The sequence below is a fragment of the Notolabrus celidotus genome, chromosome 6 (genome assembly GCF_009762535.1).
Source record: "Notolabrus celidotus isolate fNotCel1 chromosome 6, fNotCel1.pri, whole genome shotgun sequence".
Taxonomy (NCBI): Eukaryota; Metazoa; Chordata; class Actinopteri; order Labriformes; family Labridae; genus Notolabrus; species Notolabrus celidotus.
Genome location: NC_048277.1, coordinates 37094763 through 37117050, shown reverse-complemented (window position 1 = coordinate 37117050; position 22288 = coordinate 37094763). Strand labels below are relative to the sequence as shown.

General features: G+C 39.9%; 3 protein-coding genes across 3 annotated transcripts; all 3 read left to right on the top strand.

Annotated features, from left to right (window-relative positions):
- Window positions 1-1189: 1189 nt before the first annotated feature.
- Window positions 1190-6900, top strand: LOC117814685 (E3 ubiquitin-protein ligase TRIM21-like). Its single transcript, XM_034686152.1, is given in 4 exon segments — window positions 1190-1333; window positions 4913-5113; window positions 5115-5201; window positions 5203-6900. Coding segments are annotated over 3 exon segments (1656 nt in total). The 5' UTR covers window positions 1190-1333; window positions 4913-4921; the 3' UTR covers window positions 6580-6900.
- A 1250-nt stretch (window positions 6901-8150) lies between these two features.
- LOC117814690 (E3 ubiquitin-protein ligase TRIM21-like) lies at window positions 8151-13134 on the top strand. Its single transcript, XM_034686157.1, is given in 3 exon segments — window positions 8151-8320; window positions 11091-12453; window positions 12456-13134. Coding segments are annotated over 2 exon segments (1632 nt in total). The 5' UTR covers window positions 8151-8320; window positions 11091-11099; the 3' UTR covers window positions 12734-13134.
- A 1058-nt stretch (window positions 13135-14192) lies between these two features.
- Window positions 14193-21675, top strand: LOC117814683 (E3 ubiquitin-protein ligase TRIM21-like). Its single transcript, XM_034686149.1, is given in 3 exon segments — window positions 14193-14222; window positions 14225-14326; window positions 19155-21675. Coding segments are annotated over 3 exon segments (1797 nt in total). The 3' UTR covers window positions 20820-21675.
- The last annotated feature ends 613 nt before the right edge of the window (window positions 21676-22288 follow it).

Genomic DNA, 22288 nt, shown 5'->3' with positions numbered 1-22288 from the left:
GAACAGCTCTGCAAATCTGCTGACTCCCAGAATGCTGTTGACCAGCACCTTTTATAGGTCTTTGAGCCAATGACATAGCCTACTGCAAAGCCCAAACTTATCTTGATCTCTAGTTATTTACTATACCCTCCTGGGCTCTGCTAGCCTAATGGTTACAAACCTTGTCCATGCATGTCACTAAATTGGAAGGGGGTCTCAAACAAATTCCTTGAAAGTCTGGGGCAACATAGGTTTCTCTTTGACTTGTTTTACGTCAGTTACTTATTAACTATCAGATACTTCACTTTGACACAGTTTCCCACACAGTCCTTCTGAAATGCCTATCAGACAATCTCGGCATCACAGGTACAGCTCTTTCATGGTTCCAATCATATCTTTCACACAGGACTCAGTTTGTCAGCATCAACGGCTCATCCTCCCCCCCGGCCCCTGTCAACCAAGGTGTCCCCCAAGGCTCTGTGCTCGGTCCCCTACTCTTCACCATCTACATGCTCCCACTCGGTCAGATCATTCGGCACTTCAGTCTCAATTTCCACTGTTACGCTGATGATACTCAGCTCTATCTCAGCACCTCACCATCCACCCAGCTTCCCCCCTCAGTCTCTGGTCAACTGTAGAACCCAGTAATGGACCAGCTCCAATACGTGCAGAACTCAGCAGCCAGGGTTCTCACGCACACCAAGCCCTGGCAGAACATCACGCCCACTCTCATTCACCTCCACTGGCTCCCTGTAAAGTACCGCTTCACCTATAAGCTCCTCCTCCTCCTCACCTACAAATCCCTGCATGCCCTCGCCCCCCAATACCTGGCTGACCTCCTCCACCAACACACTCCATCCCGGAACCTAAGGTCTTCGGACCTGGGTCTCTCTCCCTCCTGACATCCGCAGCGCCCCAACCCTGGACACTTTTAAGAAGGCATTCAAAATGAACCTTTTCCTCAAGGCCTTTCCCCGTTAGATATCCCTACCCACCCCCCAGACCCCCTACCTGACCTTGTGAAGTGACCTTGAGTTTCTTGAAAGGTGCTATATAAATATCAGTTATTATTATTATTATTATTATTATTATTATTATTATTATTATTATTATTATTATTATAAGACTCTTCTTAGATCAAAGCCACGTCAAGGTGTGCTCCCACGAGGCCTGAGTGACGTCACTGGAGGAGGAGGGGCTTGAACGCCACCTATCCTGAAATGAGAGTGAAAGTTAGTCTGAGTGTGAGCAGAGCTGCGGTCGAGAAAAGTCTCCCTGTTTCTCTCTAAAGACAAATTCAAGCAAAGTCTTGGAGTTTTTCTCAACTGAACAGCAGAATCTGTGTCCATCAGCGGTGAGTACACTGACCTACAAAGACTAAATGTACTGACTGAACATTTAAGAGGAAACAAGAAACAAGTTAAATTAAGTCGTTATATTAGAGAATGAAGGATCTATACAAGAATTAAGTATCTATATACTAGAATAAAGTTGGTATATAGAAGAATACAGTATTTATATAGGATAATAAAGTTTTTATAGGTGAACAAAGTCTAAATAAAGTAGTTGTGTATGAGGTTATGAGGTGAAAGTCCTCATAGGTGTGGTGAGTTGGCTCTCCCTCCCTGTCTCTGCATGGCACTGTTCCAGCTTCAGGAGCGTTGATTACTGGGCGGCGTCGCGCGCACTGACATATACAGGTGTGTGTGTTTCCGGGCTGTGGGGCGCTGTTTGTGAAGTTGTGCACACTGAAAATAAAAACAACATTTCTCCACATTTAGCTTCAAAATGTCATAAAAATGTAGAGTGAATTTTTAAAAGTCACTTTTTTTTCACATTTAGAGGAATATTTGAAATTTTCTTCACATTTAAATAGTTGTGAAAAATATATAAAGTTAAAATAAGTGTTAAATCCAAATGTTTAATATAAATCTAAATATTCAATCTAAATAATAAATGTTAAATCTAAATGTTTGGATCGCGGAGCAACACTTAACATTTATATTTATATTTAATAATTAGACATATATTTAACATTTAGATTTATATGTAACATTTATATTTATATTTAACATTTAGATTCATATTTAATATGTCTATTTCTATTTAACATTTAAATTTATATTTGATATTTATATTTATATTTAACATTTAGATTTATATTTGATATTTAAATTCAACATTTATATTTATATTTATTTATATTTATATTTGACATTTAGATTTATCTTTCACATTTATATTTAAAATTTAGATTCATATTTAATATTTATATTTAACATTTAAATTTATATTTAATATTTAGAGTTAACATTTATATTTATATTTGATATTTATATTTAACATTTAGATTCATATTTAATATTTATATTTCACATTTAGATTTATATTTAATTTTAACAATGAGAATTATATTTATTTATATTTATTTTTTACATTTAGATTGAATGTTGAACATTTAGATTAATATTTAATATATTTATATTTAAATTTAATATTTATATTTATTTTGAACATTTAGATTGAATGTTGAACATTTACATTTATATTCTACATTTAGATTAATATTAAGCATTTGGATTTAACAAATTTTTTTTTTTTTTTGATGTTTTGAAGCTAAATGTGGTGAAATGTTGTTTTTATTTTCAGTGTGCATAACTTTACAAACGGCGCCCCATAGCGGTCTGAGCAGGAGCGGAGAAGTTTTGTTGAACGCGTGAACGTGACCGTCAGGTTCAAACAACCTAAGACAAGAATAATACTGCACAAAAGAGGTCAGACAACAGTTCTTTGGATTTTACTTGCAAGGAGAACGGTCAGAGAGTGCTCAGTTACAATCTCCACCCCGCTCTGAAGCACACTCTGCCGTACCCTCTCTATTTATTTCCTTAGGGTGGTCCATATGTTGCAGCCAAGAATACAGTCGGACGCTGGACGGACGTTTCACTTGTCTCAACTTTATTTACCTTAACAGAACTCTTTTCGACATATTCTCCGGCTGCTCACAGAACACTGCAGCTTCATGCTAACAGCATCTTTCAGTTAACACGTTCCATGAAAAACTCTTCTTCTCACTAACACGTCTGTGTATTGCTCCGTTCCTGACTCACAGGCACCACCTAGTGGTGTAAATAATACAGCGCATGTAATCACATGTAAACATCAGCTGCGAAATTAAAGGGGACATATCACGCTTTTTTCATCAACATATATTGGTCTAAGAGGTCCCCAAAACATGTCTTTAAAGTTTATGCTCAAAAAAACACTTTGAAATCAGATTTTGGCCTGCCTGAAAAACCCTCTTCTTCATTCCTCCTCAGAACAGTCTGTTTTCTCTCTGACCACGCCCCCTCAGGAAGTGGATGTGCCTCGGCTCTCCAGCACGTTGATCTAATGTTTACATGTTGGCTGAATATACACGGCTGCTCACAGATCGCGTTACTTCAACCCTCTGAATCTGATCCTGACGGAGAGGCGCCTGCAGCAGGACCTTTCTGAAGGATTGGTCACAGATTCTGTGTTTCTTGTTGTTTTATTTATCAGTATGTAGACGTGTGTCTTGGTACACAGCTACGAACATGTAGCTATGTGGCTATGCTAACTAGCTCTAGCACTTATCCATGATAAATAAAAATCATCCACTAGATCTTCAAATCTGCAGACGTGGGGAGTCAAAGCGACCTTTGTGTTTATTAAGACAGCCTACAACTAGCATGCCTCCCTCCTAAGCTCCTTGTTAGCACACATGTGTGCAGGGAATGAAAAACAGAGGAGGGGTTGAGTTGTATTTTATACAGTCTATGGGCTGAACAAGCTCCGAGCTCTGACTCCGTGACAGACCAGATATTGTTGTTACGTAACAAAAACACTGAAAACTGAAACGGCTCATTTCACACACATTTACAGAAAGGTGGAGAAATCAGAACAGGGGCAGAATGGATTTTTTTCATTCTCGGGGGGTTTGTAGACAGGGACACAGATTTCAGGTAGAGAACCATTAAAAAGTCAATTTTGCATGATATGTCACCTTTAATACTGCAGTTCAGGAAAAGACATTAACTTTCTCAGTTTCGGAACACAAAATGACATCTATAACTAAACAAATTCAAGAAAGACTTATTAAAACCAACAAATACTTATAGAGTCCCTTATTAACATTGTCAACTAAATGGTCCTTGTTGGATCTCTCACACTTAGTTACATGAACGTTGCTGCTCTAAGGGGTATGGGTACACGCAGCAGCAACGAACCAAATATGGCATGATTTCACAACAGAGTAACTTCAAAAGAGGAAGTTTCTCTTGCTACACAGAAATATGAAAAACAGGGAACATATTGCACCCGCTTGACAGTTTAAGGATAGTTCATCTCTCGGTCTGCTCCCACTCAGCAGTATCTCCTCCTCGTGTCAGTTTCCTGGAACACAACTCAGTGCAAAACAAGACACACATACACTTAGACAGTTATGGTATGAAGTATATTGACTTAAAGAATAAAATAAGAGTAAAAATGGGATAACTATATACATTATTCTAACAGTGACTCAGTGTTTCAGTTGAGTTCTAATATTTTTACATAGTTTTTAATATTTACATGTGGTCTGAAATATCATAGGTAGAACATTTCTGTTGATTTGGGTTACCAGAGCCTTTAAACTCATTGTTAAGGGGACAGCCAGCTTCCTGTACTGATATGAGGAACGTGGAGCGTCTTGTTAAATTAAACTTTAGGTTCCTCAAATAAAAAACACTAATGAATCTTTTGACTCTTCAGCACCACATTGTTCAAAGTATCAGGACTCTTCGTGTCCACGAGACAGTAACTCTAAATAATCTGCAGTCTGTGACTTGTTGATGATATCCTGTAATGGTGACACTTTCTATGTTCCACTTCTCATACTTTGTTTTTATTCTTCCTCTCTTTTTGTCCTCAGGTTGTAGAAATGTCTGCTGCCAGCTGTCTGCTGACTGAAGATCAGTTCCTGTGCTCCATCTGTCTGGATGTGTTCACTGATCCTGTCGCCTTATCATGTGGACACAACTTCTGTAAAAGCTGCATCACTGAACACTGGGATGTTAAAGTCCAACATGATTGTCCAAACTGTAAAGAGGTTTTCAACACAAGACCTGAGCTGACAGGTCAACACCTTCATCTCTGAGATGGCTGCTCAGTTCAGACAGGAGCTCAACAGGAAGCCAGCAGCAGCAGCTCAGAGCAACAGTTTCCAAACCAGGAGAAGTTCCCTGTGACGTCTGCACTGGAACCAAACTGAAGGCCCTGAAGTCCTGCCTGGTGTGTCTGGTTTCTTACTGTGAGACTCACCTGGAGCCTCACCTGACAGCTTCACGTCTGAAGAGACATCAGCTGATCGACCCTGTGGAGAACCTGGAAGGCAGGATGTGTGAGAAGCACGACAAACTGCTGGAGCTGTTCTGTAAGAACGACCAGATGTGCGTCTGCATGATGTGCACTATCTTAGACCACAAGACACATGATGTTGTTGCTCTGAGAGAAGAATATGAAGGAAAGAAGGCCGAGCTGGGGAAGACAGAGGCTGAAATTCAGCAGATGATCCAGAAGAGACGACTGAAGCTTGAAGAGTTCAAACAGTCAGTGGAGCTCAGCAAGAAGAATGCAGACAGAGAGATGGCAGAAGGTGTTCAGGTCTTCAGCGCTCTGATGGAGACTGTTGAGAGACGCCTAAATAATCTGACGGACACGATCAAAGAGAAGCAGAGAGAGACGGAGGAACAGGCTGAAGGCTTCATCAAAGAGCTGCAACAGGAAATCTCTGAGCTGGAGAAGAGAAGCTCTGAAGTGAAGAAGCTCTCACGCTCTGAAGACCACCTCCACCTCCTCCAAAACATCACGGCCCTGAACGCTGCTCCACCCACCAAGAACTGGACTGGAGTCAGAGTCCATCCACCTTCATATGAGGGGACTGTGGTGAGAGCTGTGAAGCAGCTGGAGGAGACGCTCAGTGAACAGATGAAGAAGATGATCTCTGAGGCCGAGCTGAAGAGAGTCCAGCAGTATGAGGTGGATCTGACTCTTGATCCTGATACAGCATATCCTAAACTCATCCTGTCTGATGATGGAAAACAAGTTCATCACAGTGATGTGAGGAAGGATCTCCCAGACAATCCAGAGAGATTTGATCCTTGTGTTATTGTCTTATCAAAGCAGAGTTTCTCTTCAGGCAGATTTTACTTCGAGGTTCAGGTTAAAGGGAAGACTGAGTGGGGTTTAGGAGTGGTCAGAGAGTCGATCAACAGGAAGGGAGACATCACACTGAGTCCTCAGAAAGGTTTCTGGACGATATGGTTGATGAATGAAAATGAGTACGCAGCTTGTGCTGACCCTTCAGTCCGTCTCTCTCTGCAGTCTGGTCCTGAGAAGGTGGGGGTGTTTGTGGACTATGAGGAGGGTCTGGTCTCCTTTTATGACATTGATGCTGCAGCTCTGATCTACTCCTTCACTGGCTGCTCCTTCACTGAGAAACTCTACCCATTCTTTAGTCCTGGTCCTAATGATGGAGGTAAAAACTCTGCTCCTCTGATCATCTCTCCTGTCAACCAAACTGAGGAGAGCAACCACTGAGTTTCAGAGAAAGGTTGATGTCAAAGAGAACACCTGAAGAGGTGTCCATCATCACAAATGTCTTTAAGGCCTTTAAGGTGTCCTTTAGTTCCTGAATATGACCCTTGATGTGTTTCATCCTGCTGACAGCATGCTCACTCCTTGAAGACAAACATTTCTTTCGTGAGATTAAAATTATAATCTGAGTTTTATAACTGTTAGAGTCAAATTGTGAGCGTCTGCAGAGAGTTGGTGTTAACAGCAGCGTGCTGTTTACTGTAGAGGAGGTGACATGCACAAGATTTCAGGTGACCATGACCACAGTTACACCTCTTCTTGACATGTAAAGGATTGTTTTTGTAAATAGAATCTGTAAATATGACTTTGAAGTCACTTTTAATCAGGGATTATCAATAAGAATCAGAATAAATCAGAGATTTGAAAAGTCTCTTTAATTGTTCTTTTTGATTTTTAGCACAATTCAATGCAGTGTCAAAAATCCACATTTTCCTCTGTGTAACTTTTCCTAAATGTCCGTGTGTCAGATGGATCTTTTGATGAGAAGTGTTGAATTCTGGGACATATTACTGATGAACAGTGTGTCTGAAAAAAGTCATTTTGTTTTCTTGATTTCTGTGAATTTCTGTTGCGTCTGATCAGGTTCTTTGTTCTTCTTTCATTGAGCAAAGACAACAAACGAGCTCCTGTGAGAACCTTTCTGTTTGTGTGGGTTTGGCGCCCCCTGCTGTGTTTTCTTCAACAACAAAATCTCATTCTGCTTTCATGTAATAGTCACAATTAATAGTGGAGTCTATCACTCATCAAGAATCTTTGCCGTGGAAAATTACAAATAAATCAATAAAAGACATTTTCAGCAGGTTTTTCTATTTTGAGTCATTTTGATCGTTTATTCTCAGATTGATTGTTTTATTGTAAGATGCTTTAGACAATATTCAAATATATTCTCTATATAGTATAAAGGAGTGTATTTAACAAAGTTAGAATATAGTGAGATGGTTCTCTTTTTTTCATACGAGCTCAAAATGAGAAACTGGAAACAAGATTTGATGTTTTTTTAGCTGTAGGCCAAAATTATCAAAGTCAAAATAGATTTAACTCTTAAAACATTTCACTTGATGTCTAATGAGACGACAATATGTTACATTTTCACTTTCTTAAATGACTGATGGACAATATTGTTTATTTTCACCACATTTAGAATTGTTGAGATGCACTCGTACTTTATTTAAATACAATTAAAAGAAAAGAAAAGAGAGAAAATCAATCTTTTTGATCTGTTTAGATAAATCCTATTTAAATGAATAAAAACAGCTTTAAATTGAATTGTAGTGTCAGCTTGTTTGTGTCTGTGGTTGGTAGCCAGGTAATAAGAGGGATGATGTATAGTGACCTTTCCACACATGTAGCAGCCTGTTTATGAAAACATACAGTATGTTCATTCATCTGACAGACTTCTTGTTTTCTGAGTATAATTATATGTTCTTAAATATGAAGACTGAAAAGTCAGTAAAGACTCTTCTTAGATCAAAGCCACGTCAAGGTGTGCTCCCACGAGGCCTGAGTGACGTCACTGGAGGAGGAGGGGCTTGAACGCCACTTTTCCTGAGATGAAAGTGAAAGTTAGTCTGAGTGTGAGCAGAGCTGCGGTCGAGAAAAGTCTCCCTGTTTCTCTCTAAAGACAAATTCAAGCAAAGTCTTGGAGTTTTTCTCAACTGAACAGCAGAATCTGTGTCCATCAGCGGTGAGTACACTGACCTACAAAGACTAAATGTACTGACTGAACATTTAAGAGGAAACAAGAAGCTGCTCCCTCCCCGTCTGTTCAACTCGACACTAGACGACGAGGAGTAGAGCCAGAGGATTATAAAGTTGATATCTACGGAAATAAAGTGGTTCTAAAGTAGAACCAAGTGGTTCTAGGTGAACACAGTCTAATAAAGTGGTTCTAGGTGAACACAGTCTAATAAAGTGGTTCTAGGTGAACACAGTCTAATAAAGTGGTTCTAGGTGGACTCAGTCTAATAAAGTGGTTCCAGGTGAACACAGTCTAAATAAAGTGGTTCTAGGTGGACTCAGTCTAATAAAGTGGTTCTAGGTGGACTCAGTCTAATAAAGTGGTTCTAGGTGAACACAGTCTAATAAAGTGGTTCTAGGTGAACACAGTCTAATAAAGTGGTTCTAGGTGAACACAGTCTAATAAAGTGGTTCTAGGTGAACACAGTCTAATAAAGTGGTTCTAGGTGAACACAGTCTAATAAAGTGGTTCTAGGTGAACACAGTCTAATAAAGTGGTTCTAGGTGGACTCAGTCTAATAAAGTGGTTCTAGGTGGACTCAGTCTAATAAAGTGGTTGTGTATTTGGTGAAAGTCCTTATAGGTGTGGTGAGTTGTCCCTCTCTCTCTCTGCGGTCAAGTGAGCCGTCTTTTGTTAAACCCTGGTGAAGCCAGCCTCCCCTCGGAAAACAATGCGCGTCTATACAGGGAATTACGGTACGGCTGCTGCGAGCGACCAAAAAGGAGGAATGTAGTTCCAAAAGTTGTTATTTAATATGAAAATGAAATTTAAAAAATACAGAAAAAGTACTAGTTCTCTATATTTTCAGATGATTGAAATTTTTGAGATTATTTTTAAATTCTGCTCAAATTGCACGCTTTGATATTTTGTCATATTGATCATTTTATTTTGAAAAATCTGTGAGAGGTGACAAAGATCTTTTAATGGATTATTTTTCCTCATGTCCATAGTTGTTACCCTGAAATTTCTCAGCAGATTTTACTGTATAGATTTTGAGAAAAATGATTGACTCACAGATTTTTCAAAATAAAATATTGAAAATGAGTAAAATATCAAAGCGTCTCAGTGCAATTTGAGCAGAATTGAACATTATATTTCTCAAAAACTATACAGTAAAATCTGCTGAGAAATTTCAGAGTGACAGCCGAGCACATGAGGAACAATAATCCATTGAAAGATCTTTGTCACCTCTTCCAGATTTTTCAAAATCTGCCAAGGGACTGCAGATGTAAATTAGCTTTAAGCTAACTCTGGTACAATGCATCAGATGGTGACATTTATGTTAAATATTGTACATGGTCCCTTTACAAATAAATCGAATTAAAAAAAAATATATATATATGACAAAATATCAAAGCGTGCAATTTGAGCAGAATTTAAAAATAATCTTCTCAAAAATTTCAATCATCTTAAAATATAGAGAACTAGTACTTTTTCTGTATATTTTAAATTTCATTTTCATATTCAATAACAACTTTTGGAACTACATTCCTCCTTTTTGGTCGCTCGCAGCAGCCGTACCGTAATTCCCTGTATAGACGCGCATTATTTTTCGAGGGGAGGCCAAGCGGCAACCTCCGGTCTAAAAATATGCGTCAATGCGGAAGTGTTAAAAGCTGCAGTTCATCGAGGATCCGCTTGAGGCTGGCTCCGGAAGTACAGGAAGTCACATACACATGAATGGGAAAAAGCCGATCTTTGCAGCATTAATAAACATGTTTACAGCCTGGTACAAAAGATGAGTGGAGTCTGAATATCTAATTTCTCGATGTCCTCTCACTGTGAGGGGGGTGAATTTTTTTCTAATTCGGTAATTTCGAAGATATTGAGATTACTAGTCCTCCAATCAGAGGCACAGCTGCCTGCAGGGACACTGCAGCTGTTGGCTAGGAGGCTCAAAGCCCGCCTCTTTACGTCACACTGGCTCCACAGAAGCAATATGGCTGCCGCCGCCGATTGGCTTCAAAACAGCGTTCAGAAACAGATGGGTGACGTCACGGATCCTACGTCCATATTTTTTACAGTCTATGGGGGAGGCTGGCTTGACCAGCGTTTAGCAAAAGACGGCTCACTTGACCGCAGGTCAGCCTCCACTGTATTCTGTTGTGCGCGTTTAGAAGAGACATTACGGTAATAGCGTGGAAATAAGGATTTTACATTTTCTGAATAAATGATAATTTTAGATTCTTTCAGCGGGAGATTATTTGAAAATCCCAGTTTCCACTGACTAACTTCAGTTCAGATTAATAGTGAACAACATCATGGTTTGATCCTGTCAATCACAGGAAGATCTGATTTGTCATTTCAAAATAAAAGACACTTGAAATTTGGCAAAGTAGCAATAATTTTGGAATATTTTCCACTATTAGTCTGAACTGAAGTTAGTCAGTGGAAACTAGGATTTTTTAAAATAATCTCCCTTTGAAAATATCCCAAATTATTGCAATCATGCTACATTTCAAGTGTCTTTTATTTTGAAATGACACATCAGACCGAGCTGTGATCATTGTTGCTTTAGTTGCTTTGAAAACGTTTACACTTAGACGTAGACGAGCCGTATTAACGGGATATGTAGAACAGGAATGAGTGATCGGCTAGTTTTTAGTCCGTTTACTATTTAAGTCTGTGACTTGTTGATGATATCCTGTAATGGTGACACTTTCTATGTTCCACTTCTCATACTTTGTTTTTATTCTTCCTCTCTTTTTGTCCTCAGGTTGTAGAAATGTCTGCTGCCAGCTGTCTGCTGACTGAAGATCAGTTCCTGTGCTCCATCTGTCTGGATGTGTTCACTGATCCTGTCACCTTATCATGTGGACACAACTTCTGTAAAAGCTGCATCACTAATCACTGGGATGTTAATGTCTCGTGTCAGTGTCCAAACTGTAAAGAGGTTTTTAAAACAAGACCTGAGCTGAAGGTCAACACCTTCATCTCTGAGATGGCTGCTCAGTTCAGAGAGTCAGCTCAACAGGAAGCCAGCAGCAGCAGCTCAGAGCAACAAGTTTCCAAACCAGGAGAAGTTCCCTGTGACGTCTGCACTGGAACCAAACTGAAGGCCCTGAAGTCCTGCCTGGTGTGTCTGGTTTCTTACTGTGAGACTCACCTGGAGCCTCACCTGACAATGACAGGTCTGAAGAGACATCAGCTGATCGACCCTGTGGAGAACCTGGAAGGCAGGATGTGTGAGAAGCACGACAAACTGCTGGAGCTGTTCTGTAAGAACGACCAGATGTGTGTCTGCATGATGTGCACTATCTTAGACCACAAGACACATGATGTTGTTCCTCTGAGAGAAGGATATGAAGGAAAGAAGGCCGAGCTGGGGAAGACAGAGGCTGAAATTCAGCAGATGATCCAGAAGAGACGACTGAAGCTTGAAGAGTTCAAACAGTCAGTGGAGCTCAGCAAGAAGAATGCAGACAGAGAGGTGGCAGAAGGTGTTCAGGTCTTCAGCGCTCTGATGGAGACTGTTGAGAGACGCCTAAATAATCTGACGGACACGATCAAAGAGAAGCAGAGAGAGACGGAGGAACAGGCTGAAGGCTTCATCACAGAGCTGCAACAGGAAATCTCTGAGCTGGAGAAGAGAAGCTCTGAAGTGAAGAAGCTCTCACGCTCTGAAGACCACCTCCACCTCCTCCAAAACATCACGGCCCTGAACGCTGCTCCACCCACCAAGAACTGGACTGGAGTCAGAGTCCATCCGCCTTCATATGAGGGGACTGTGGAGAGAGCTGTGAAGCAGCTGGAGGAGACGCTCAGTGAACAGATGAAGAAGCTGTTTGAGGCCGAGCTGAAGAGAGTCCAGCAGTATGAGGTGGATCTGACTCTTGATCCTGATACAGCACATCCTAATCTCATCCTGTCTGATGATGGAAAACAAGTTCATCACAGTGATGTAGAGAAGAATCTCCCAAACAATCCAGAGAGATTTAACAAATGTGTTAATGTCTTATCAAAGCAGAGTTTCTCTTCAGGCAGATTTTACTTCGAGGTTCAGGTTAAAGGGAAGACTGGGTGGGATTTAGGAGTGGTCAGAGAGTCGATCAACAGGAAGGGAGACATCACACTGAGTCCTCAGAAGGTTTCTGGGTGATATGGTTGAGGAATGAAAATGAGTACAAAGCTCTTGCTGACCCTAGAGTCCGTCTCTCTCTGCAGTCTGATCCTGAGAAGGTGGGGGTGTTTGTGGACTATGAGGAGGGTCTGGTCTCCTTTTATGACGTTGATGCTGCAGCTCTGATCTACTCCTTCACTGGCTGCTCCTTCACTGAGAAACTCTACCCATACTTTAGTCCCTGTCCTAATTATGGAGGTATAAACTCTGCTCCTCTGATCATCTCTCCTGTCAACTAAACTGAGGAGAGCAACCACTGAGTTTCAGAGAAAGGTTGATGTCAAAGAGAACACCTGAAGAGGTGTCCATCATCACAAATGTCTTTAAGGCCTTTAAGGTGTCCTTTAGTTCCTGAATATGACCCTTGATGTGTTTCATCCTGCTGACAGCATGCTCACTCCTTGAAGACAAACATTTCTTTCATGAGATTAAAATTATAATCTGAGTTTTATAACTGTTAGAGTCAAATTGTGAGCGTCTGCAGAGAGTTGGTGTTAACAGCAGCGTGCTGTTTACTGTAGAGGAGGTGACATGCACAAGATTTCAGGTGACCATGACCACAGTTACACCTCTTCTTGACATATAAAGGATTGTTTTTGTAAATAGAATCTTTAAATATGAGAATATGAGACGTGTTGAATTCTGGGACATATTACTGATGAACAGTGTGTCTGAAAAAAGTCATTTTGTTTTCTTGATTTCTGTGAATTTCTGTTGCGTCTGATCAGGTTCTTTGTTCTTCTTTCATTGAGCAAAGACAACAAACGAGCTCCTGTGAGAACCTTTCTGTTTGTGTGGGTTTGGCGCCCCCTGCTGTGTTTTCTTCAACAACAAAATCTCATTCTGCTTTCATGTAATAGTCACAATTAATAGTGGAGTCTATCACTCATCAAGAATCTTTGCCGTGGAAAATTACAAATAAATCAATAAAAGACATTTTCAGCAGGTTTTTCTATTTTGAGTCATTTTGATCGTTTATTCTCAGATTGATTGTTTTATTGTAAGATGCTTTAGACAATATTCAAATATATTCTCTATATAGTATAAAGGAGTGTATTTAACAAAGTTAGAATATAGTGAGATGGTTCTCTTTTTTTCACACTAGCTCAAAATGAGAAACTGGAAACAAGATTTTGATGTTTTTTTTAGCTGTAGGCCAAAATTATCAAAGTCAAAATAGATTTAACTCTTAAAACATTTCACTTGATGTCTAATGAGACGACAATATGTTACATTTTCACTTTCTTAAATGACTGATGGACAATATTGTTTATTTTCACAACATTTAGAATTGTTGAGATGCACTCGTACTTTATTTAAATACAATTAAAAGAAAAGAAAAGAGAGAAAATCAATCTTTTTGATCTGTTTAGATAAATCCTATTTAAATCAATAAAAACAGCTTTAAATTGAATTGTAGTGTCAGCTTGTTTGTGTCTGTGGTTGGTAGCCAGGTAATAAGAGGGATGATGTATAGTGACCTTTCCACACATGTAGCAGCCTGTTTATGAAAACATACAGTATGTTCATTCATCTGACAGACTTCTTGTTTTCTGAGTATAATTATATGTTCTTAAATATGAAGAATGAAAAGTCAGTAAAGACTCTTCTTAGATCAAAGCCACGTCAAGGTGTGCTCCCACGAGGCCTGAGTGACGTCACTGGAGGAGGAGGGGCTTGAACGCCACTTTTCCTGAGATGAAAGTGAAAGTTAGTCTGAGTGTGAGCAGAGCTGCGGTCGAGAAAAGTCTCCCTGTTTCTCTCTAAAGACAAATTCAAGCAAAGTCTTGGAGTTTTTCTCAACTGAACAGCAGAATCTGTGTCCATCAGCGGTGAGTACACTGACCTACAAAGACTAAATGTACTGACTGAACATTTAAGAGGAAACAAGAAGCTGCTCCCTCCCCGTCTGTTCAACTCGACACTAGACGACGAGGAGTAGAGCCTTTAAAAAGAAGAAGATTTAAAATCAAGTATTTATAAACCAGAATAAAGAGGTTGTGTATGAGGTGAACGTCCTCATAGGTGTGGTGAGTTGGCTCTCCCTCTGTAGCTGTGTCTCAATTCAGGGTCTGCATCCTTTGGAGGACGCAGCCTACGCGGTCTGTGGAGGTGAGTCCTTCGGAGGCCCGTTCGAGGGCCGCATTAACTGTTGTGAAATGAGACGGTCTGGCCTTCGGAGGATTGTTCACGCCCTTACCTTTACGTCAAGGTTTCTGCCGTCCAGGCTCGCGAAAGGAGAGAGAGAGAGAAAGGAAGACAGACAGAAAGAAAGAAGAGAAGAGAAGATAATTTATGGAGCCAGAGCTGTTACCTTTATTTATTTATTTTCAATTTTATGCTGGAAGAAGAGGAGAAACGCCTCCGTCGGCTGGTGTATCTCCGGCTGAGAGAGGACCGTAGAGAGGTAAATCTGTTCTTTAAACCCACAGTAATATTATCATTAGCTAGTTAACAGTAATATTATCATTAGCTAGTTAACAGTAATATCATCATTAGCTAGTTAACAGTAATATTATCATTAGCTAGTTAACAGTAATATTATCATTAGCTAGATAACAGTAATATTATCATTAGCTAGTTAACAGTAATATTATCATTAGCTAGTTAACAGTAATATTATCATTAGCTAGTTAACAGTAATATTATCATTAGCTAGTTAACAGTAATATTATCATTAGCTAGTTAACAGTAATATTATCATTAGCTAGTTAACAGTCAGGAGTAATTAATATACCTATACGTTAATTACCGTGAAGAGACATTAAAGCTAGGCATAAAAACTATAGATTGGTATATGGTTTAACTTTGACAATTGATTCATAGTTAAGTGACCCTGACCTTAATTTAATATTAAAATGTGTCATGAATCATCAAAACCAGATTGAGAAGACTAGATTGACTGTAAGTGGATAGATAGACAGATTTAGCATTATCTATCAAAGCTCTAAAATTAACTAGAATTAATTTATTAACTTAAGTTATGAAGCTATTCTTTAATTAACCATTTTCTTCTGTTTTTCTTCTCTTTTCCTAATCCAGACCAGACACCTGGACTGCAGGATCAACCTGGCTGTTCCTATATTGGACACATTTTTTGGCCAGGGTGACACCAGGCCAGACTTCAGGCTGAGCAGAGAGTCTCTGGCAGTGCTGCTGGACCCCCTCCACCAGGAGCGGAGACAATAATAAAAACTCTTCTTTAATAAAATAAAAAATTCAGTCCCTTTTTGTCTCTGAAACGTAACAATATTGTAATTTTTACACATAAACACGTAAACAATCTTGTGTACAAATAAATCACGTCAACAGCAGTAATTTTCAGCAGTGTTTATTAACTTGCATGGGTAAAAACAAATACAGTAAAACAAATATCAGGGTTTCTACTAGAAAAGTTATTAGGCCCGGTGGCAAGCTGGTCAGGGAACACACGTCACACAAGTTTTTGGGTAACTTTTTGATGGGGGGCGGCAGCAAACTGTCATTTGTACGTAGATGCTACATTAAGTCAGTGCTAAAAGCTGACAGGAGATTTGAAAATATGACTATGTGATGTGAATGTTGTCAAACACCTTTTCAGAAGTGTTCTGCTGATTTTCATTTTGCCAGCTCTGAAAAACAAAACATCTTAAAAAACATAGTAGCTTCAATATCATCATCCATGTCTGTATACATATTTTATTTTCAGGTTGTCCCATTTGTTTTGGCCTGCTGGCCAAGACACATGTTGTTAAATAAACACACATATGTGTGTAAACACTGTATATATACATATATATATATATGTATATATACACACACCATTCAGTATGTTCTCAGAAATATAACATTTTAAAATTCAGCCTGAGAGGCTGTTCATATGCAATAATCCTAAAATAAAACCTGGTATGTCCAGCAAATTTGGTCAGATCTGAACTGATGTATGAAGTAACTGTTAACTACCATACCTTAACTAATGATGTATTAAACACGTTGTCATTACATGAAGTCAGACAGGATCATTAGTTCATGGTGAACAACAGGAAGTCATTATTAATTCATACAGAAATTTATCATGAGTCATGCATTACTTCAACATGACTTCAGCATTATTTCACTAAGAAAACTGTTCCATTATTATAAAGTGTTACCATAATTATTGACTTACCTCCATCTAACAGTGGCTGAATGTTTAACACCCGTAATGATCGTTCTGATCCCTCAGTGTTATGAATCTCTTGGTTTGATCCTGTTTGATCCTTGCTCCCTAAAAAACAAAAGAAATGTAAAGCATGTTTTGTCATGTCAACAGACACAAGGATTCTTATATGGCGAAATAACTTTAATAATAAAAATTATAATAATCCTGAAGTCAGCTCTGTATTCAATGCAAACGTTTAACTAGACTTTACAGTTGTACAGTCTGGAAATAACGCAGGGCTCACAACCTCATCTAAAGTCGGTCATCTTAGTCCATTTATACGTAATATGAAGTATAACAGTCTAGTCCCGTGGCTACATGTTAGGATTACTAACGTCGCATATTTCAACAGAAATATTAAGGTTTTAAGGTCCCTTGAAACTTCACATATCTGGCGTTGGATGTTCAAAAGAGTAAAACCCAAATACTTACATTTAAAAGTGAATTCCACTCCGTCTCTCTCTTCCCCGCTAGGTGCCGCCATATTGAATAGTAATTTTCATGAATGAGCAGCGGCGCAAAGGATCTTGGGATATATGGGGCCGCGAAGGATAGTAGCGATGTGTCCTTCAAGAAGAGGGAAAAGAAGGCCGCATTTGTGGGCTGCATCCGGCTGCATTTGAAGGAGCCTTCGAAATGGGACAGCCTTCGTGCAGCGTTGTGACGTAATCGGCCTTCAAAATGCAGCCTCCGGAGGATGCAGACCCTGAATTGAGACACAGCTTCTGTCTGCATTAAGAGGAATGAGACGTCGGTTTGTGATGACGTCACTAACAGCTGTTTGTGTCTGCACACATGTTCACTGTCATAACTCTGATCCATATAAACAGTAACAGAGCTCTGTCTCTGTGTTTACCTGTTTAACAAACACCTGCAGAAGAAGAGAATCTGCTCTCTGTTTATTCTGTCCTGAAGCATCACAGATCCATTCACCGGTAAAATGCCTCATTATTAAATTATGTATTAAGTTACAGGAAAATAGAAACCATGCAACTCTTTTAAAACCCCGTGCTCATTAATGATCAGCCTCATATGAAACTTTATTAACCTGACAGGAAATATAACAAGTGTTTCTACCAGGGGCGTTGCTAGGCATAAAGCTCTACTGGGGCACAGGCCCCCTACTATATCCCCTTCCACACCAAGGGAGCTGGATCCTCCCCTGGTGGTGAGGCTTTCAGCAGTGTGTCTGCCCCCTGGTGGCTGGCTGCAGTATAGGTCAAAAAATCCGTCTCCTCCATTCATTTGAATGGGGGAGCAGTCAAACTTTAAAAAATAAATACACGTGGTATGAATGTTTCTCCCGTCCGTATGCTGTGGTGATATGTAGTTAGTATCTGACTGTTTTGTGTTCAAGGCCTCTTTTTCCTGAAAAGTTTCTTTTTCGTTAGTTATTAGAGTTTAAAAAACGGGGTTTTACTTCCTGTTTCCTTTGATTCACAGCCGCCGTGGAGGGAAACTTCAGGACTCACAGCGTCTTGTGACGTCACGCTGTAGGGCGGAGCTTATTACAGTGACTTCACAGGCTCTGGCTGCACAATGGCGGCGCCCAGGAGAGGGATTTTTTGGCTTCAGAACCGTACAACGGGAAGAGGCGGAGCAACGCTGTCCACTTTTATTTACAGTCTTTGATTGGACCAATCTGCCTCACGTCCCGTTTCCCACAATGCACTGCGCTTGTTCCGCTTTTTCTTTTTCCTTCTTTTTTGACGGGAGGAAATCCGTTTTTTTTTGGGTGCTGTGAAGGTTATTGAATTACATATAAACCACTTCCTAACTTTTTAAATCATAAGTGATGCTAAAGAAGCAGTTTCTCTATCGGCTTCGCCGTTGTTTACTTCCACTTTCCAAACCCGGAAATCTAATGACGTGTGACCCAGCGTACTTCAACACACATCAAACAGAACAGTCAAACTACAGACTAAATTCAAACGCAGTATGTAGTAGGCAATACCTTCTGCCTACTACATTAGTAAGTAGTATGTAGGAGGCCGTTTTGGAGACAGCCTAATAGTGGACAACCTCATGATGTAATCCTGCCCATCACAGGCAGATCTGATTCGTCATTTCAAAATGAAAGACACTTGAAATTTGGCAAAGTAGCAATAATTTTGGAATATTTTCCATTATTAGTCTGAACTGAAGTTAGTCAGTGGAAACTGGGATTTTTAAAAATAATCTCCCTTTGAAAATATCCCAAATTATTGCAATCATGCTACATTTCAAGTGTCTTTTATTTTGAAATGACACATCAGACCGAGCTGTGATCATTGTTGCTTTAGTTGCTTTGAAAACGTTTACACTTAGACGTAGACGAGCCGTATTAACGGGATATGTAGAACAGGAATGAGTGATCGGCTAGTTTTTAGTCCGTTTACTATTTAAGTCTGTGACTTGTTGATGATATCCTGTAATGGTGACACTTTCTATGTTCCACTTCTCATACTTTGTTTTTATTCTTCCTCTCTTTTTGTCCTCAGGTTGTAGAAATGTCTGCTGCCAGCTGTCTGCTGACTGAAGATCAGTTCCTGTGCTCCATCTGTCTGGATGTGTTCACTGATCCTGTCACCTTATCATGTGGACACAACTTCTGTAAAAGCTGCATCACTGAACACTGGGATGTTAATGTCTCGTGTCAGTGTCCAAACTGTAAAGAGGTTTTTAAAACAAGACCTGAGCTGAAGGTCAACACCTTCATCTCTGAGATGGCTGCTCAGTTCAGACAGTCAGCTCAACAGGAAGCCAGCAGCAGCAGCTCAGAGCAACAAGTTTCCAAACCAGGAGAAGTTCCCTGTGACGTCTGCACTGGAACCAAACTGAAGGCCCTGAAGTCCTGCCTGGTGTGTCTGGTTTCTTACTGTGAGACTCACCTGGAGCCTCACCTGACAATGACAGGTCTGAAGAGACATCAGCTGATCGACCCTGTGGAGAACCTGGAAGGCAGGATGTGTGAGAAGCACGACAAACTGCTGGAGCTGTTCTGTAAGAACGACCAGATGTGTGTCTGCATGATGTGCACTATCTTAGACCACAAGACTCATGATGTTGTTCCTCTGAGAGAAGAATATGAAGGAAAGAAGGCCGAGCTGGGGAAGACAGAGGCTGAAATTCAGCAGATGATCCAGAAGAGACGACTGAAGCTTGAAGAGTTCAAACAGTCAGTGGAGCTCAGCAAGAAGAATGCAGACAGAGAGGTGGCAGAAGGTGTTCAGGTCTTCAGCGCTCTGATGGAGACTGTTGAGAGACGCCTAAATAATCTGACGGACACGATCAAAGAGAAGCAGAGAGAGACGGAGGAACAGGCTGAAGGCTTCATCACAGAGCTGCAACAGGAAATCTCTGAGCTGGAGAAGAGAAGCTCTGAAGTGAAGAAGCTCTCACGCTCTGAAGACCACCTCCACCTCCTCCAAAACATCACGGCCCTGAACGCTGCTCCACCCACCAAGAACTGGACTGGAGTCAGAGTCCATCCACCTTCATATGAGGGGACTGTGGTGAGAGCTGTGAAGCAGCTGGAGGAGACGCTCAGTGAACAGATGAAGAAGCTGTTTGAGGCCGAGCTGAAGAGAGTCCAGCAGTATGAGGTGGATCTGACTCTTGATCCTGATACAGCACATCCTGATCTCATCCTGTCTGATGATGGAAAACAAGTTCATGACAGTGATGTGAGGAAGAATCTCCCAAACAATCCAGAGAGATTTAGTAAATATGCTATGGTCTTATCAAAGCAGAGTTTCTCTTCAGGCAGATTTTACTTCGAGGTTCAGGTTAAAGGGAAGACTTGGTGGGATTTAGGAGTGGTCAGAGAGTCGATCAACAGGAAGGGAGACATCACACTGAGTCCTGAGGATGGTTTCTGGACGATATGGTTGAGGAATGAAAATGAGTACACAGCTCTTGCTGACCCTTCAGTCCGTCTCTCTCTGCAGTCTGATCCTGAGAAGGTGGGGGTGTTTGTGGACTATGAGGAGGGTCTGGTCTCCTTTTATGACGTTGATGCTGCAGCTCTGATCTACTCCTTCACTGGCTGCTCCTTCACTGAGAAACTCTACCCATACTTTAGTCCCTGTCCTAATGATGGAGGTAAAAACTCTGCTCCTCTGATCATCTCTCCTGTCAACCAAACTGAGGAGAGCAACCACTGAGTTTCAGAGAAAGGTTGATGTCAAAGAGAACACCTGAAGAGGTGTCCATCATCACAAATGTCTTTAAGGCCTTTAAGGTGTCCTTTAGTTCCTGAATATGACCCTTGATGTGTTTCATCCTGCTGACAGCATGCTCACTCCTTGAAGACAAACATTTCTTTCATGAGATTAAAATTATAATCTGAGTTTTATAACTGTTAGAGTCAAATTGTGAGCGTCTGCAGAGAGTTGGTGTTAACAGCAGCGTGCTGTTTACTGTAGAGGAGGTGACATGCACAAGATTTCAGGTGACCATGACCACAGTTACACCTCTTCTTGACATATAAAGGATTGTTTTTGTAAATAGAATCTGTAAATATGACTTTGAAGTCACTTTTAATCAGGGATTATCAATAATAATCAGAATAAATCAGAGATTTGAAAAGTCTCTTTAATTGTTCTTTTTGATTTTTAGCACAATTCAATGCAGTGTCAAAAATCCACATTTTCCTCTGTGTAACTTTTCCTAAATGTCCGTGTGTCAGATGGATCTTTTGATGAGAAGTGTTGAATTCTGGGACATATTACTGATGAACAGTGTGTCTGAAAAAAGTCATTTTGTTTTCTTGATTTCTGTGAATTTCTGTTGCGTCTGATCAGGTTCTTTGTTCTTCTTTCATTGAGCAAAGACAACAAACGAGCTCCTGTGAGAACCTTTCTGTTTGTGTGGGTTTGGCGCCCCCTGCTGTGTTTTCTTCAACAACAAAATCTCATTCTGCTTTCATGTAATAGTCACAATTAATAGTGGAGTCTATCACTCATCAAGAATCTTTGCCGTGGAAAATTACAAATAAATCAATAAAAGACATTTTCAGCAGGTTTTTCTATTTTGAGTCATTTTGATCGTTTATTCTCAGATTGATTGTTTTATTGTAAGATGCTTTAGACAATATTCAAATATATTCTCTATATAGTATAAAGGAGTGTATTTAACAAAGTTAGAATATAGTGAGATGGTTCTCTTTTTTTCACACGAGCTCAAAATGAGAAACTGGAAACAAGATTTTGATGTTTTTTTTAGCTGTAGGCCAAAATTATCAAAGTCAAAATAGATTTAACTCTTAAAACATTTCACTTGATGTCTAATGAGACGACAATATGTTACATTTTCACTTTCTTAAATGACTGATGGACAATATTGTTTATTTTCACAACATTTAGAATTGTTGAGATGCACTCGTACTTTATTTAAATACAATTAAAAGAAAAGAAAAGAGAGAAAATCAATCTTTTTGATCTGTTTAGATAAATCCTATTTAAATCAATAAAAACAGCTTTAAATTGAATTGTAGTGTCAGCTTGTTTGTGTCTGTGGTTGGTAGCCAGGTAATAAGAGGGATGATGTATAGTGACCTTTCCACACATGTAGCAGCCTGTTTATGAAAACATACAGTATGTTCATTCATCTGACAGACTTCTTGTTTTCTGAG